The 17,879-nt window shown below is 32.2% G+C and overlaps 3 protein-coding genes across 6 annotated transcripts; 2 read left to right on the top strand and 1 right to left on the bottom strand.

Annotated features, from left to right (window-relative positions):
• Window positions 1-1,458: 1,458 nt before the first annotated feature.
• Window positions 1,459-3,308, top strand: LOC106669895 (28S ribosomal protein S33, mitochondrial). The gene is made up of 2 exons (XM_014399740.2): window positions 1,459-1,724; window positions 3,044-3,308. The coding sequence occupies exons 1-2, from the start codon at window positions 1,608-1,610 to the stop codon at window positions 3,254-3,256; spliced, it is 330 nt and encodes a 109-aa protein (XP_014255226.1). The 5' UTR covers window positions 1,459-1,607; the 3' UTR covers window positions 3,257-3,308.
• A 1,934-nt stretch (window positions 3,309-5,242) lies between these two features.
• LOC106669858 (protein maelstrom homolog) lies at window positions 5,243-16,680 on the top strand. 3 transcript variants are annotated; one of them, XM_024226438.1, is made up of 12 exons: window positions 5,243-5,330; window positions 11,686-11,929; window positions 12,034-12,172; window positions 13,579-13,777; window positions 13,837-14,111; window positions 14,425-14,706; window positions 14,784-14,954; window positions 15,057-15,083; window positions 15,151-15,234; window positions 15,862-15,943; window positions 16,005-16,067; window positions 16,357-16,680. In XM_024226438.1, the coding sequence occupies exons 3-12, from the start codon at window positions 12,038-12,040 to the stop codon at window positions 16,446-16,448; spliced, it is 1,410 nt and encodes a 469-aa protein (XP_024082206.1). In that variant the 5' UTR covers window positions 5,243-5,330; window positions 11,686-11,929; window positions 12,034-12,037; the 3' UTR covers window positions 16,449-16,680. The 3 variants fall into 3 exon arrangements, with proteins under 3 accessions (XP_024082206.1, XP_024082213.1, XP_024082212.1); XM_024226445.1 differs by lacking the exon at window positions 5,243-5,330 and adding an exon at window positions 5,413-5,571; XM_024226444.1 differs by lacking the exon at window positions 5,243-5,330 and having other exon boundaries at window positions 11,670-11,929.
• Window positions 7,551-11,350, bottom strand: LOC106669860 (protein canopy 4). 2 transcript variants are annotated; one of them, XM_024226452.1, is made up of 7 exons: window positions 11,096-11,350; window positions 10,916-11,036; window positions 10,720-10,854; window positions 8,065-8,149; window positions 7,820-7,991; window positions 7,713-7,763; window positions 7,551-7,570 (listed from the first exon to the last, which is right to left on the bottom strand). In XM_024226452.1, exons 1-7 carry the CDS (start codon window positions 11,211-11,213, stop codon window positions 7,566-7,568), a joined length of 687 nt encoding a protein of 228 aa, XP_024082220.1. In that variant the 5' UTR covers window positions 11,214-11,350; the 3' UTR covers window positions 7,551-7,565. The 2 variants fall into 2 exon arrangements, with proteins under 2 accessions (XP_024082220.1, XP_014255160.2); XM_014399674.2 differs by lacking the exon at window positions 7,551-7,570 and adding an exon at window positions 7,607-7,629.
• Window positions 16,681-17,879: the final 1,199 nt, after the last annotated feature.

The following is a 17,879-nucleotide window of genomic DNA, read 5'->3' as shown; positions in this document are numbered from 1 at the left end:
TCAGAATAAACAATTATAATTATGACTTCATGATATTTGTTAAGTACATAATCAACCAATTTTATAATAAAAAAAGTATAAAAATATGGCCCAACAAAATAAAGTCGTTTAATTTGAGCTTTTAGCAGACAGTTATAGGTTCTCAAAAAACTTTCCAGAATATTTTTTTTATAATTGCTCTCTTAGTATATACTTTGCATTAGCCAACCCAAAACTATAACTTTCATACTTTATTTTTACTGGCCATGATTTATTGCCCTCTAAAAACTTTTTAAAATGCATCTAAATATTGTAATAAATTATAAATTAACAACAGCAAAGAGAATACAGGTATGAGAGAAGTGAGTGTACTGAAATTTTTACTTCCACAAGGACCATAAGAAATTAGCTAGTATTTATTTATTTCTATATATAATAGAAAATAGAATTTTATAGAAAAAAAATCTTCACATAAAAATAATTTCCTATTAGTTTTAGACTTTATTTTCCTTAAATTTTACAACTAAAATTATGTGGTTGTTATGAATATTTTATTATTTGAATCCAAAACTATTAAACTATGCCAGTTTTTGTGTAAATACCATGTGATTTGTTAAATCAATGCCATATTAAGTACAAAAGAAAACTGAGAACTGTTTAATAAAGAATATAATATTTCGAATCTGTAGAAATACTGAAAACTACATAAATTTATGGTAAAATGTTATTTTTGTATCAAACCAAAAATATTAGGACAAAGTTTGACCAAATGAATACATTCTGCTTGATTAAGTTTTTTTGATTGCCTAATATAGGCAGTGCAAAACAATAAAAAAACAAAGAAACAAAAGCAAGCCATCTGAAAAAGGCCAAAACCTTTCAGTGTTCACCTAGATGCGTTCCAGGTAAGGTGACACTCATTCCAAATGTTCAAAATTAGTTTACCTTGAACGGAACTGCCCTCGTCCAGGTCTCATTTCGCATTAGAAGAGGATACTTGGTGTTGTTCAACACTCCTTGCACAAGCTCAGAGGCTTCGTCGTCAGGAACCGGCAGCCATGGAAGTGCGGGGATGTTGTTAAACGGGATTTGCGATGGACTGACATTTTGTGCTCCGTTTTGAGTGGACTTGGCCATGTTTGTCTTGAAATTCCAAATTAAATTAAGTAGACTCAACGGTGGCAGCTACTAAAATGGACAAAATTCAAACGATCACCTTGACGACCGTGGCTTGTATTTGTTTATAAACAGAAGAATATTATTTACATCTGAATAAATTTGTTTTTTGAGCATATTGAACTGTACGTATTGTCTATAATTATCTTTTTATTTTAATTTTAATAATACTGCTACACATTGTCATTTTGCAGCGCAATAACATATGTATATGTTTTTTTTTTTTATCAATTATGCATAATTATTACACTTCATACAAGACAAAATACTAGAACATAGAAAAATATACTTTTAAGTTTTTTTTTTTTTTTTTTTGTAAATTTTGAATTTAAGCGCCGTTTATGATTGGAAATGATGTTTGTGAAAAACAGAAGGTTATTCATAGCTGGGTCTTTCTTGAAGAATATCATTTTGTCATATTTAACTGATCAGTTCTAGAGTTAAAAGATAATATGTCGAGGCAAGTTAAGTTAATGCAATTAACTACCAATTATTCTAAAAAGATGAATCAGCTAAAAAACAGAATATTCGGAGATTTGGTGAGACCCACGAGCATTACATCAATGAAGGTTTGTCTATCTTTTATGTTAAACAACATAATATTGTTTTAAGTAAGAAAAGTGCAAGAAAGGGCAGCAATATTATTCATTGAAAATTAAATGGTAATAAAGCATAATTTATAATTATTTCTTGCAGAACAAATTGTTTTCTAAACTCTACCAAAAATCAAAAACATTTAAAAACTGGATTTGTTCTTTATTGTGTTATTTAGGTACATATGTTATAGTAAAACACTACTTGTGCTTCAATTTTTGGGCATTTAAAGTGCTAAGATAAAATTGGAGATGATAAGCAATCATGGTTTTGTCCTATTTTGCCCACCAGTAAATAGAATTTTTAAAATAATATCTACCATTGTGTTTCTCAAAAATTGAGCATATATGAAAATAAAAATTATATAAACAAAATTTATAGTTGCACAACCTAGTTCCCCATCCAGAGGAAAAAATCTTTAACCCTAATAGCAAAACCACAAAAATCCCTTTGTGCTCCATCCTCTTATAGACCTATAAGCCTCCTTAAAACACATTACCATATTTGACTCAGAAAATATAATTCCCTACCATCAATTGGCGTTCTATAAGCTATGTCGGCGACACCGCAATCCTATCTACACACTCTCATCCTATCCTAGACACAGAAGCAGTCCAAGATCTTCACCTTACCGAATGGGGGTGGATCAGTTTGAACGAGCAAATATCAGACCTGCCCCCAGACAAGGAACCTACAATAAAAATTAAAAAAGCAAGAACTTAACAAAACATATGGATCATTCAGACACTTACTTGGACCAGAATCAACACTAAGCATATATAACAAACTAACTGCTTACAAAACACTGATCAGACTGATTTGGACTTTAGTGTCAAACTTTGGGGCTCAGCCAAATTCTCCATCATCCAACAAATCCAATTCATTCAATCCAAAGCTCTCCGCTCTATCCTCAATGCTTCCTTCTATTCACCAATCAAATGATCCAAAAAGATATTAAAATCATATTTGTAAAGGATCTGATTCGAACTTACTCCCTCAATTTCCACTCTGAACTATTCCCTCCACTATAACCCACTAGTCCAAACACTTTCCTCAACGTCCCATCTATTTTGTACATTTAACAATAAATAAAAAAAATTAATAAACAAAAAATAACAAATTGTACTCCATATTCTTCATAGATGGAATAAAAAGTGACTTTAGGAGCCTTGGAGTTTATTGGAAATTATTTCACTGTAAATGTGACATATTTTACTCTAGCTACATTGCATATCTGTTGTTATGCAGATTTAAAATGAAAAATTGCCATTTACAAAAATGGAATTACTTTCAGGTTGTGAATTTAATGAGCGAAATGCCCGTTCATAAAAATCCAGAGAAAACTGTCGAGTACTACCCAAGGCATCTCGAGACGCATGCATTGATGACAAAATTAAGGGATTACGGCCTCTACAGGGATGAGCACAAAGACTTCCAAGAGGAAATGACAAGATTGAGAGAACTCAGGGGAAAGAGGATATGGTGGAAGGAGAATAATAAAAAATAAATTGTTATAAAAATGTTTAGCCTTAATGTTATTAAAATATTTTTCATTTAAATCTGTTGCATCTATTGTAAAAAACCTTACAGGCTATGTTTATGTTTTTAACGTTTATTATGCAATTTTATTATCTGCTGATATAGACTATGATAATAAATAAGCTTAATAATGAATCACCTAATAGTTGGTTTCTTCAAGAGCCAAGATGGCTGTTCAAATTGGAAAGGGGAAGGACCGAGAAATTACCCGGTGCTCTCTCTGTAACTTAAATGCAAGAGAGGACGTATTCCATAATTTAGCAATATCCCCTGTTCTTGCCGAGTTGCGTATGTGTTACCTGGGTACTTCCAAGCTTAGTGAATCCCAGCTCATTTCTCTTCTAGATTCCTATTGCCGACCACTCATTAAATTTGCACGCATTGCATGGTATAGATATTTTCTAGTACATCAATTCAATTTTTAACTAATCTCACTTGTTCTTAACAATGGTTTGCATTTTATTTGTTCCCTCGTTGTCTTCCTTTTTTCTCTTTTACAAGTTTATTTACATAATATTTGTATTTTTACCTAGTTAAGTATTATATTCTATTTTTTTTATATCTTTCTCTCTTGCTTTTTATACTTGAAAATCCCCAAATGCTGTTGAGGGAGGGGGGAGTGAGAGAGGAGAAGAATGTATTGTCAGGTCAACCTCCGGCTGATGGCATGGAGGAATAATTCCATAATTGGTTGTACCAAGTTGTAAATACTTGTCCTTTTTTTACCTATAGTTAGGAAATAAAGTATTATTATTATTATAGACTGGGAATAAGCTGAGAATACAACTCTCACTTTCCCTCAGGCGAGCTTAGATTATGAGGACAGTCCTTCTTGTTTGCTATATTGTCAAATTGTACACATTATATATATTGAAGAATTTCTTTTTATTTCAATATTTTACTACAATCTGCAATTTCTGGTTGCAATAAATAATTTGTTGATACATTGATATACGTACAACTATTTACATTGAAGGGAGCAAACAATCAATATTATCTTCCCATTTCACTTCACTAAATAAACTTCAGTATCAACTCCTCAGAAAGTAGGTAGCGGGGCCATTTCCTCTTGAGACACCTTGTGGGATTGTAGGGATGGGTTCTGTTGGACAAGGCTTGGGCGAGGCTAGGAGTGATGGGAGATATTATTGTGGAATTTGGTCCACCTTGGGGAATACATTTTTGGATAAATGTACTTTTAAAATCATCGTAGAGGGTAGTATCGAAGACTTAATACAGAACACTTATAATTGATATGACTTTTAGGCTGATAATATTGGAAACATTTGATATTGGAAGGCTTAGCGATACCCCACAATTCTATACCGTATGCCAAATCAATTGTATTAACATTTAGTAGATTGTAAGTTTGTTTCTCGTCATCCTATAAGTTTGCAGAGTAGTCCGTAGCATTTGTTTAGTTCTTTTAGTTTCAGTCGTGAATACTGGATTCCACGTTAAGGTGTAACCTAAGGTAACGGACACGGTTGGATTGGGGATAAGAACTTTGTAATGTATTGTGAGATTTGCTTCAGAGTGTAAATGTGCAATGGACACACTTGTTTTATTTTCTTCACTTTCCATTGCATATACCAATCTGGTATACATATGATATTCCCTGCATATCTTCCAAAGCAACCACAGTTACAGTACAGCTGTGTCATTGCAAGAAGGGTGGTAGGGTGAGAAAATTACGATATGAAGGACATATAGGATTGATCCAAGCACACATTGTGGTCCCGCGGCAGAGAGAACCTCAGACAAAATATAATTAAATTATATTTATTGGTACATAGGTTGTGCAGAAGGGCATTTCTTTGAAAAGCTTGACTAATTGACAAAATAGTACATTTTACCAGTTAAAATAATTTGGTTGTGTAAACTTTGAAAAAATATTGTTTTACCATATGTTAACTTTTTATTTCTAAGAACTGATCAAATAAAATTTAATTTTTTGTTTTGTTTGCTGACAATGATTAATCACGGATTGTTTAACCTTGGTTTAAAGAGAAGACGTATTTGCCAGTCTTTAAGGAAGTGATGTAATTTTTTGCAGTTTACCATTTTTTTTAAATTATTTCTTAAACATTTCAGATTGTGAGATTTTATTGTGTTGTCTGCTGGTGATGAACCTGTAATTTGATTGTTACCGTTCATTTTGTCTAATTATCATCCTATTCTCGTTGGGTTGGCCTGTCAGATCTACAGACACCTTAGACTCAACATGGAATATGGCAATTCCGAATACGCCTGACAGACAACCCACTGAGGCCAAAATTACTGGTAACAACCAAATTACTATTTTTATAAGTTCTAGACCATTTTTACTTGAAAATTTTAAATATAGATTCTTTTAACCTACATCGCATTTTGTTTTGTCTTCTTGTGAGTTCTGAGTAACTAGACTCAACGCTCTGAACATTTTAGCAGAACCCTTGGGGGTGCCCAAATCATTTGAAAATATTTACAAGTGATTTTTATAATGTTTATCCAAGTTAAAATATAGCTTCATTTCTCTTAATCAACCTACCCTCAAAAACAAAAAACCGGACAGCCGTATTTTGTTTCTTTTAAATGTATGTATTTTTATCATTACATTAAGTACAACATACTTGCTTTAATAGAAGTAATAAATATAAATAATAAAAATGTAGTATGTTGATTCACTTTTTGTAAATGATGGTTTTACACACGCTCAATCTGTAAATAGAACCATCATTTACAAAAAGTACTTATTTTAATGTATATCAAATTGAACGAGATCAGAAATTCTTGAGGTTTAATAAATAATTTAATATGAGAATAATATCTAATTATGAAGGTTTGGAAGAAAATTGAACACATCTAGCGATAGAATAAATTGTTTGTTAAATTTTAATCTAACACTAAATGATTTCCAGTGTTTTGTTGAATTTCTGATCTCATTTAATTTGGTTTACATTAAAATAAGTATGTTGTAATTAATATAACAATAAAACTATATATGGTTTGAAATGGACCACAAAATATGAATGGCCAATGTTTTCTGCTTTCTCCCATTAGATTGTTTCTGAGAGTAGCCTTTTTGTCTCATGTCTGGTTTCACTACAAGTATTTGTTGTGTTCTGTAGTAACATAAGATTCCAGTTAATTTTTTATGTGGCTATAATTTATGCCACAAAATGGATTTGGCCTATTAGTTGTACCGAGGCTCCCTTTTAAGCTCATATGTTATTACCTGAAATTCCCTCTTTAGCCACGTGTAGATCCGGGTTTTTCCTTCATATGGAGTATGTTTAGGCAGTTCCAGACAAGTTTTGAGTTGATTTCTTAAACTTGGAGAGCCTTTAGAGCTTCCTGGTTATCTGATATTATTATTGTTGCACCGTTGAAATGATTTGTTATTTATTCATGTGCATGTTTCTACGGCTAACAATTTAGCTTTAAAAATGGTTGTATTGGGGCCGAGGTTCTCTTTTTATATTCACCTTATTTCCCTATAATTTCTATATTAAAAAGAATGTTATTCTTTCATCTTTAAGAGGCAAATGTGCCATATATGTTCTATGTCTAACTGCTAGCTTTAGATCCTCAGATCTGTTTTCATTTCATGATTACGAAGCACATAGATAATAAATGAAATTAGGATTTGATTCTCAGCAACTTATAAAGTGGTGACAGGAAGCTGTTAGCAAAGGGATTTCTTCTGTAATTATATTAATCCATATATGTTTAGTGGTCATAATTGACCATATTAATTATTTCAATTTATTATTCTTTTTATCTTAGGTCTTGGTTGATATGAAAAAGTTAGGGTCACGAGCAGGATTCAAACCCTCAACCCCCGTTGCTACTTCATACATTGCTGAGAATCGAATCCTCATTACACGACATTTGAATTAATTAATTAAAATGACAAAAGGTGGGAAACATTGAAAGTTTGTAGGTAGAGATGAGGAGTTGGTGTCCGAGTGGATAAAAGTTGCAAACTCACACTATAGCTCAAATGGTTAGAGCAGCAGCATATTTAGCTGTGGGTTCGAAACTTCGAATCCCGCTCGTAACACTTACTTATTCATTTCAACCAAGACCTTAGATAAAAATAATAATCAATTAAAATTAATCTTTAAGTTTTTTCCTGAAAGCATATGGAAAAAATGCGTACCTTAGGCCACCTCAATTCAGATTAATTTGCAGTCTTAGTGTTATTTGTTAAATTCATATTTAGCACCACTTTTAAAACTAAGTCCACATTTCTGTACAACTGAATTTGCTTAACTTCACTTTTCTCCATTAAATTACTCTAAAAAGGAAGTTATAGCCAAAGTTAAGCTCATGTTGCACTAAATTAAGTTTATTTGTCTTTATGAAAAGAAACAAACAAAATAAACATAAATAAACAATAAATAAAAATAAAATAAACATAAAAAAACTTCTTTACTTACTTTTTCCGCATAAAGTAACTGTAAATGGTTTAAAAGAGATAAAGACACCACCTAAAGTGTACAAAATTTATTTTATTATTTCAACATTTACAGTTCCTCTTTTTTACCTTTATCGCCTTTTTTCTTATTGTTTTCAACCAACGTCTCTTGTAGGCAAGAGCTGTCTGTACCTTTTAACACCCTTTCCTCACATAAATATGTTTTCAACGACACCTTCTCCTGATCGTTGAAGTACCAATTTTCAATGTCCGATTCGTAATTTTCCAAATATGTTTCACACTAAAAAAATTGAAAAGGTTTTAGAAAGCAATGTCTATTTGAATGACAGTTACCTCTTTAGCATTCAACTCACTTGAGCCTTCATATTTGTAATCTCGGCAGAAGGCTTGTCCCAAAGTTCTCTTGGAATTCCCAATTCAACTTTAACTCCTTTATCCCTAACAATTTAAAAGAATAATTTAAAAAGTTAGTGAATGTATTAAATATCTGCAACATATCAAAATACATATTACAATTTTCAATTTTTTTTTCTCAGTGACAATGGTGATACAATGACCTAGCGGTTAAGTAGCTAGGAGGTCTCACAAGACAAAGATCATTTAAGGCACATGGCCAGTTCTCAGAGTGAGAACAAGTAGATTAGGATTAAGCAGTAGGGTTATGATGGATCAGAAGCTTAGTGTGGAACTTTTGGAAGCAGGATCAAATTAGTTTCGTTGGAAAAAGGGATGTTGAGTTCGTTCTGGTAGTTTTTTTTTTTGCCTTGTGCAACCACACATCAGCCATGTCGTCAATCCGGGATGGCTATGAAACGAGGGAATCCAATGAGGAGAAGCCACCACGCCCCGGACAGCAACAGACCACGACCATGCAGCGGTATAGGCTGCCATGCTTTCTTTAAGTAGTAAAGACCTAGGTAAGTAGGTAGTACAGTTAGTGACATAGTAAGGAGCTTTGACAATTTGTCAAAGAACTTCAGATGCTGTTGGACATTGGATGGCTTGGCAGAGGGATTGCTGTATGTATTGTAAAGAGTAAGTTGTGTTTTGGACAAAACAGATTTCAGTCGTAAAAATCTTCATTGTCTAAGTTTTCTGTTAAATTGTTGTCTTTTAAGTCCTTTGTGGGGATTCCATGAAGGTCTTCTGTCTAGGTATAGTCCTTAAGTCTGACTTGAGTGGAAGTCCTTTTTGATGTTTTTCCAATGTAAATATAAACTGTACAGATTTTTCCTCATTCAGTTTGTCCTCCACTTTTTTCACCAATCTTTGATAATTTCATGGTGTCTTGGATGCTGGAGGTTACTTGGATAGGATTCGAGTTAGAAGAGAGAATTGCGAGATGGCCTATACTTTTGTACATGTTCCAGGTAACAAAAGTAAGCATTTGCTTACTATTACTTTTCAAACCAACACTAAAATCTCTTGAAGACTAAATTCTTGCAATCAGGATTTTTTGTCTGTGTGCTAGAAAACCTCAACAGAGGATAAACCAACAAGAAATATCTGAAATATTGTGTATAGGTCTGTGAAGTTAGCCTTAACTTCATCTTCCTTCTCTACCATTTTATTATCCTCAGTGGCTTGTCTACCAGATGGTTTAAAACTGAAATTCACCGTGCAGACAAAACCAGTAAAAATAGGCAGAACAGGATGATTGAAAATGTTCAAAGAAGCAGAAAGAAATGGATGTTAATAGTAAAAACAAACTTATATAAAATTTGTGTGCTCAGCTCATCCATTTTAACACAGTACCATGTACATGGAAAACAAAAATCAGTGATCAAATGATGTCAACAATAAATAACAAGAACCAATAAGAATAACAAGAATAAAATAAAAGTAGGGACTTAATTCGTCAAAGACCGACATATTTCATTCATGCACTAACAGTAGGGACCAATTAAACAGGAATTACACAGACTGATCATTGAAGATGGCGAGAAGCTGTAACACATACCACAGGCCAAAACAGCAAGTATATAAACAGGTAGGCACCCAAAATGAAGCAAACAAACTACAAGTCTATCACTTTGCAGACCTTGATAAGAAATCGCACAACCTAAAATTACCATTTATATTTTACTCTTGAGTATGTAACTTGTCCAGGTCAAGTGTAGAATGGATAAACTTATTATAAAATGTATAAAACAGTGGGTTTGTTTGTTAACATATTACACATAAATATTAACAGCTAAAAATTAAATGAAACTTCATTTTTTGTTTGTTTATTATTTGAATTCATGTGAAGGGGTATTTATTGAACTTCACAACCTTCGTTTTACTTTTTATTGCCAACACATTATTTCGGGACCATTGTCGGTACCCCTTTTAAAGGCTTGTTGGAGCCAAAATATGTATTGGCAATAAAAAGTAAAACAAAGGGGCTGTGAAGTTCAATAAATACCACCTTACTAAAATTGAAAGTTTCTCCAATAAAAATAAAAACTTACTATATAAATTTATGTATGTTTAGAAGTCACAATTGACTGTATTATACTATTAAATAGTAATTATTTGGAGGTCGTGAGATGTAGTTATGACAGGTTTTAGAAAAACATTTTCTTTGTTGTTCCAACGTTTCGATCTTTATTGAGATCATCGTCAGGGCTCAGTGTTTGTTTTCCATGTAGATGTGTTATTCTTGAGAGAGGCACTCTCAACACGTCAGACAAGAATGACACATTTACGGAGAAAACAAACGCTTTGAACCCTGAAGATGATCTCAATAAAGATCGAAACGTTGGCATGATAAAGAAAATGTTTTTCTAAAACCTACGTCACACCAGACCGCATCTCACGACCTCCAAGTAATCATCAAGTAACAGTCACTAAACACCACACATTAAATGTCAACCCACTACAATTTAAATAAAGAAAAGATGGATCCAGATGACGTCTGACCTAATATGGATCCATCTCTTCTTTATTTTACTGTATTAATTATTTTTTAATTACCCTTTTTATCTCAACCTTAGATAAAAACTATAATTGAAATATAAACTTACGCTAAACCGTGCAGTGTTTTGAAGGTTTGACTCATCCCCTTGGCGAACCTAGTGCTGTCCTGCCGTTCTTTGTGTATGTTGTATTCCAGGATGCGGTCGCAAACTCCTTCGAGCGACTCAAGAAGCCTCAACTCGCTAAAAAGAATTTTATTGTTTTAATGAAAAATTTCACCCCCGAATCCTTGTCATTACACACGATTTCCTATATTGGGTTTTCCTCTTCGGCATCTCTACGGAGTATCCGATTTCGATAACTTCCGACGTCTTGCCGGTTTCCTCGAGACGGCTTTCCAACTCGACAGCCAATATTTTGCATACTGCAACATGCAACAATGTTACAATTCAAAAATCCACAGGATAGAATTATGAAACTCACCTTCGCACTTATTCGCATATTTAACACCCTCTTTTTCCTCTATTTCGTCCGACTTGAGTAGAGTTAGGATGGTAAATAAAATCATTAAAATAAGCATTTTTGGCCCTCTGTACATCATCGTGTTTATTAATCGTATATTTACAATAATTACATATAAATTAAATTTATAAATTTAATTAAATCTTGTGTTTAAGGGGATTACAATATAGCACAGTTTACATTTTAACCGGTGAGTAGGTTTCGACATGAGTTCTTGTTTGCTATTTGCTAATAATTAAATTTCCAATAATTTGATAAAAAGACACTTTATTGTCATTATATATTATAACAATATATATTATATCACAATTTTTTATAAGTTCTTTATCAAAACATGCTAATTTATTTTTAAGAATAATTTATGCTAAAATGTGTGGATAATGTAGATAACGTATATGCTAAATGCTGAAACTGTTTAGGTTGTCAAATATATATTTTTTTTAAACTTAAATGTATATTGTAAAAAAGATGTATAGTGTATATTATTTCTGTATTATTGTTTTTTTAAAGTATCCCTTTCAGAGTTGCCGCCAATTCACTTTGTGTTTCAGTGCCTTTGGCCTTTGCCCTTTTGGCACCCAGACAACCGGAATTTCTCCAGCTCCAGTACAGAATAAAATCAGCATGTTATCACTTCAGAAGGCAGGAGATTGAATGTTAAACACCGGCTTCTTATCCTGCTGAACTCTGGTAGCAGTACACCTTGTCACATCCTTAACCCCTGAAAAAGTGTTGATGTGACAATTTAACAAACGTTAATCTTTTTATAAAACGTTGTGACATCATAAAATAAAGGTACGTTCCAAAATTATTGGCGGTTTGTCGGTTTCCCTCCCTCCGGTTCTCTAAGGGTTGTCCTTTCTTGTCTATTTTTAATACTTTTTTTGTGTGAAAAATAGGCAGATGGCACCGAAAAAGAAAACGATAAGAAATGGATTTTACTACTTCATGTTAGACGTCCAGGCTGACGAAGAGAGGAAAGGACGAACGTTTGCCAATAAGAAAGAAGTGGCTGACTATGCTGGTCCTTTGTGGGAGGTGAAATGAAACAAAATTGCTTTTTATCACTTTAAATTTTGTCAGTTTCAAGCCTGCTTGTTTGGATTCAATTACCCCTAAGATCTCTTCAATCAGGGTTAAACACAAAACCTAAGTTGCTTTGTACTAAATCTTCTCGCCTGTAATCGGTCTATGTTGGCATAAAAATTAAAATTAGTCTACCTGTTGATCATTAGATATTGTAATGAGTGGAGTTTAGAGGCTGACAAGGTGATCATTCATGATTGATGATCTTGGATGATCAGGTTCAATCATTATGTCCTCCTGGAGTCATATAGCTTCATCTCCTCATTATCCTGGTCAACTGTTTTACTGGTTCAGTTTGTATTTTCTATATTCAAAGGGTTACCATATTTTCAAGATTTAATGTCAAATCACTTGACAGACAAATACAGGTAGGAAAGGCTGACCAGGATATTTATGCTAAAATCAGAGAGCTGGCCATTGTTCATCATGATTGATCTTGCATGGCCAAGATCAATTTTGCATTGTGGATACTTGGGAACTAGTAGCTTCTTCTCTTCACCATCCTCATCCTTACCGGTTCTGTCTATTTTTTTGCTATCTTCATTGTTTAATATTTAATCTTTTAATGCCAAAACAGTTCAGACAAATCCAGGTAGAATGGGCTGAGACCAGGATGATCATGCTGCAGTCCGAGTTGACCATTGTTCATGATGATTGATCTTGCATGGCCAAGATCAATGTTGCATTGTCGATACCTGAGGACCAGTAGCGTTATCCCTTCATCATTCTGGTCACTGGTCAGTGCGTAAAGTCACAGGGTTGATAGCCTATGCATTTTGGCAAAATAAGTTCACTAAATATTTCAAATAACTGATAATTAATCTTGCTTTAACCTGTAGCTTTATTAACCCCGCCTGTTTTTGATGATTCTGCCTATCAAGCGCTTTGGCCTTTTGACACTTTCAGTGGTTCGTCACTGAATTTTGAAACGTGTATAATATACAAATCCAGATAAAATATATACAGACCAAAAATATTAAGGCCAAATTTAGAACTTTTATGTAAGGTTTATTTGAAAGAATAGAAAAAAAGGAACAATGGTGGAAAATAAAGAAAAGCATACTCAATGAATTTTTATTTTAAACATTGGCATAAATATCTTTTTAATAATCATTAATCCTAATAAGATTGAGAAATTCCCCTACTTTTTGTTGTTTAAAGAACATTTTAAATTTAAATTAATGATGACAACAAAATGTATACCAAATTTGTAATTATGTTAATGTATGATAAATATTAAAATACTGACACACAAGTTGAAGCCATTTGAGAAGTTATGGTTTCTCGAGTGAGTTTGGGAGTATGTATGAGATTTCATTTTGAATTGATTAATTGTATACAATGTATAAATTTCATAGGCACTGGCTCCTGACCAAAAAGCTGAATACAACCAGAAGGCTAAAGGTGTCAAGAATTCCACCAAAGAAATAACTAATAAGTTCACGTCCTTGGGCATCAGTTTTGCAGCACAAATGGCTGAAGAGAGGGAAGCAGATGAAAAATATCAAATAATGAAGCAAACTATAAGAAATACTGTGAAAAGTCTCAATAGCTCTTGTAGGTCCTGTTTCAACCTAAAATTATTCCTTACAAGCCATAACGAAATTTGTTTTCAGCTATAAAAACATTCCCGTTCTATTTCTGCCACGTCAATTTCACTTACAAAACCGATGATTTCTACGCCCCGGCTGAAATTGCAGTTGTGGAATTCACGCTTGGAGACGGGCTGTTAAATAAATTTCATTGTTTTATTAATCCTGGAAAAGTTCCTATGGGTCTGAGATTCGAAGCTCTCGACTGGTCGGAGAAAACGCATTCGATTCCTCTTAACTGGAGTGAAGGAGAAACTGACCATTTCCTAATATTTAACAAACTGATTAATTTTCTAACAGTAAGATATAAAACATGTTAATTGTTTGTTATTTAGCTTGAAGTAGTTAATAATTGTAATAGTTCAATAGTAAAATTGGATGCACATTTAAAAATTATATCAGTTCATTTAATAGATTGAATTTTTCTGTATTTAACTTCATCTTTGTCCAGAAAATACTAGATATGTAATATGTCTTATTTTGTTTTAATATAATTGAACCAATGTTTTGTATAAGATAACATAATTTGCTAAAATTATAAATTATTTTATCAATTCAGGCAACATTTCTTTTGCATTTTAGAATCTAATTATTTGTTGTTGTTTTTTTTAGCGAAATCATACTGCTGACTCTGTTCCACCAATTTATACAATGCCCGATTCCCTTAATTCCAACACATCTTTAAACGCTGTCAAAAGCGCCATGTCTTTGCTTTGTGCAGCGGGACAAAATGATCCTGAACTTTTGCGCGTCTACTCTTTGCCACAGTTGTTTTTCGAGCTTAGAAACAAAGTCGTGGAGAATACGTCAGAGGCGCCTATGCCGAGCCTGGCAATTGTAGAAAACGAAATTGAAAAAGATGTTTTCGGTGGTCTTAAAAATTTAGCTTGTAAGGTAGGTTCCGACATAAAACAACACACAATCTGATTTCACCGTGCTTTCTATCAAAACTTACATTTTTTCCCCTCCAGTTTCATGAAGAGAAAGACTTGGCAATGATGTGCTCGTTATCAATAGTGACACGTTGGGTATATACACTTTGTGATCACTGCTGCAAATTTATTGGAGTCGAGTTGGAAGTCGGGAAACATGTAGCCAATGAAGTTGATACTACTTGGTCAATTCAGAATTCTAGACATAGCGTAATACTACTTAATAATTCATTAATTATGATATATATACTTATAATATACTATATTTATAATAATTTAATATTATGGCTGGTATTAACAACTTAATTACAGAAGACACCAAAGCCTAAAGAGGAATATGTAAGTTTTTAAAAGTATAATTTTTTTACATCATCAATAAAACATCTTTTTTTGTTGTCATCAATAGGAAGCAGAAGAACCAGATGAAGAAAGCAACAAAGCAAAGAATATATCATTTATGCCGACTATTATTGACCACAGTCAACTTAAAGTATGTTGTTATTAAATGTCAAAATTTGTGGGGGGTTTTATTTTTAGATTTTTTTTAAATATACCTTGTACGTTTTGTATGATTATTCTACTAAATGCTTTTTAAACAAAAGTTTCCTTTTAATAAAAAATCGGTTTAGAAATTAACTTGTGGACAGAGTGAATTACTTTAAGAAATTTAAAACAACAGATTCCTATTTCAATTAAGGATAAATTAATATTATTTATCAAAAAGTTAAACAAAAAATTGAGATACTGGTTCTTAATAATCGTGTGTATTTTTTATTCACTAAATATTTTATGGTCCGCATGAACAATTAATATAGGACAATTAATTAGGGTTTTCAGTTGAGATAAAAAAGTCAATGGCACGAGCGGGATTTGAACCCAGGAGGGAAAATTCAAAAGGTGGGTTAAGATGGGAATGGATCGAGGTCACGATAGCTCAAGTGGTAGAGCAGCGGCGTATCTAGCCGAAGATTGTGGGTTCGAATCCCGCTCGTGCCATTTGACTTTTTATCTCAACTAAAAACCTTAATTAATTGTCCTGTATTTTTTGTTACAACAAAAATGCTTTTTCTGACATAATAACATACTATGTATTATTAATAATTATTTTATTTGCTAGGCAAAACGAGAACAAGAGAGAATCGAACAAGAAGAGCTGAACGCTATTAATGAAGAAATTAGACCACCAACCTCCTTGACTGGTAAAAAATACTTATTTTGTACATTTTGTAATAAGAATTCACTACTTTAATTATTTTTCAGTGTTCAACATTCCAAACACTTCTGATGGATTCATTTCAGATCCTAATGATTTTCCAGAAATAGGTAATGTTCGGACAGTTATTTTTAATTATAATAAATTAGTCATTTTATGTTTGTCTTGTTTCTTGAAAATTCTGGTGTAGATTTCTTTTTTAACCGCCATTTAAAGTATAAAGGAGCTGAAGATAGAATTTTTATTTATTCTTTTCTTCGATATTTATTTATATTATTTTTATTTGTTTGGTGTCTTGTAAGATGTAAAGTCTGTTTACATATTTATAATTTGATTATTAATTTTTATGGTATTATAGAATGAATATATCAGGATTATAATTTACATTTTTCTAATTAGGTGGTACGAGAATGGTCGGAGTCCAACGAGACACTCCTGTGTGGCCAGTATCAGGGCGTGGATGGGGGAAGAGAAATATTAAGTATAATTAGTCAATTTCTTTTTAATCAATTACATTTAATGTCACTTCATATAACAAGTTATTCCTTATACATACTACATTTGTATATTATTTTAGCACTTTTTTTTAAACATTTTATGTTTTAAACGAATTCAATGATTGATCATTTTGAAGAAATTTATTTTGTAACAATGACCTTTACACAAAGTTAATATAACATATTACATTTGATGTAATTACATAGAAAAAAATAATATGAATTTGATTGTGATCTTTTTAACTGTTTAAAAAAACACATGTTTCTGTTTTTCATCTTTTCTAAAACATAATTTTTTTGTATATGAATATGTATATTTTTTAATAAAAGAGTTAACATTTTTAATTGTATATTTGATATATTGTTTATTGTGTTCGTGAATTCCAAACATGAAGCTATTTTTGAAGAACTGTAGGTACTAATTGATAAATTATAAATGCAGTATGTGCTGAAGGTGTGTTCTGGGGACCACAGTGACCGAGTGATAGTTGGACGTTAAGCTCTTCTGTATGACAGGAATTACTTTACTTTTTTTTATTTGGTTGGCTTAGATGAATTTTATTACAAATTTCCCAAAAATTTACTAAACTACTACCTGTTCTGGCTGTTTTTTGTTTACTGACAGATTCATTTGCTATTTTTAGTTGTTCAAATGTGTGTTATCCCAAGTATTTGTACTTTTCAGAGGTATTGCTCTAGCAAACCACCGACGATGCTGAGAAAGTGGCAGTAGCCAGAAATTCCTACAGAAATATACACAAAATTGTGAGACTTACTTTTTATAAAAACATGACAAGACTACGCGTATCAAGGCACTGAAGAATTGGCAAATTATTTTGCAGGAAGCACTTGTATTTGTAGAAAAAAACTCATCCCTAACATTATCCAAAATAATTAAGATTGAGGGTCAAAAAATTACACCCTAATGATGTGTTTTAGTCATGACAAAAAACTGAAATTATTAAATACTTAGATGAAAATTTAGGTAGTCTTGAAAAATTAAAATGAACTATAATCTTATCTAAAAGATTTTTTTTTCTTTTCAATATGAAAAGTATATTAATCATTCTTTTAAATGATATCAGTAGTTCAATTAAAGTGCTTCAGTAATTAAATCATAAGGCCATCTCTTCAATCATGAAGCACACAATTATTTTGTGACATTGTTATCAGCCACGAGGCAACATAACACTTCTGTCATAAAAACTTCAAGTACTATTGAAATTGTGTCTGGAAAATAATGTTTAGACTTGTGGTTTCAGAGCCACGTGTTTTTTGATCCTGAGTTCAATTATACAATGAAGCATTGTGCCAACAGACCATTAATAGTAATAAAACAAAAATATATCAAGAATTTCCTACAAAATTTTAGGGATTAGTGAATATGAATTTCACGGTGAAATCAACAAGTTTTAAATTTAATCT

This window comes from Cimex lectularius, unplaced genomic scaffold (assembly GCF_000648675.2).
Source record: "Cimex lectularius strain Harlan isolate CLEC.00 unplaced genomic scaffold, Clec_2.1 scaffold76, whole genome shotgun sequence".
NCBI classification, from domain to species: Eukaryota; Metazoa; Arthropoda; class Insecta; order Hemiptera; family Cimicidae; genus Cimex; species Cimex lectularius.
Note: the sequence above shows the minus strand (reverse complement) of the source record. Positions and strands in the feature narration are given on the sequence as shown.

Bases quoted from the DNA above. Each gene is read 5' to 3' on its own strand.
- LOC106669895 (XM_014399740.2), top strand. From the start codon at position 1,608: ATGTCGAGGCAAGTTAAGTTAATGCAATTAACTACCAATTATTCTAAA. The intron at 1,725-3,043 runs GTTTGTCTATCT...AATTACTTTCAG, and splicing joins CGAGCATTACATCAATGAAG to GTTGTGAATTTAATGAGCGA.
- LOC106669860 (XM_014399674.2), bottom strand. From the start codon at position 11,213: ATGATGTACAGAGGGCCAAAAATGCTTATTTTAATGATTTTATTTACC. The intron at 10,855-10,915 runs GTGTGTAATGAC...AATTCTTTTTAG, and splicing joins AAAACCCAATATAGGAAATC to CGAGTTGAGGCTTCTTGAGT. The intron at 7,764-7,819 runs GTAAAAAAGAGG...TGTACACTTTAG, and splicing joins TAAGAAAAAAGGCGATAAAG to GTGGTGTCTTTATCTCTTTT.
- LOC106669858 (XM_024226438.1), top strand. From the start codon at position 12,038: ATGGCACCGAAAAAGAAAACGATAAGAAATGGATTTTACTACTTCATG. The intron at 13,778-13,836 runs GTAGGTCCTGTT...ATTTGTTTTCAG, and splicing joins GAAAAGTCTCAATAGCTCTT to CTATAAAAACATTCCCGTTC. The intron at 15,944-16,004 runs GTAAAAAATACT...ATTATTTTTCAG, and splicing joins ACCACCAACCTCCTTGACTG to TGTTCAACATTCCAAACACT.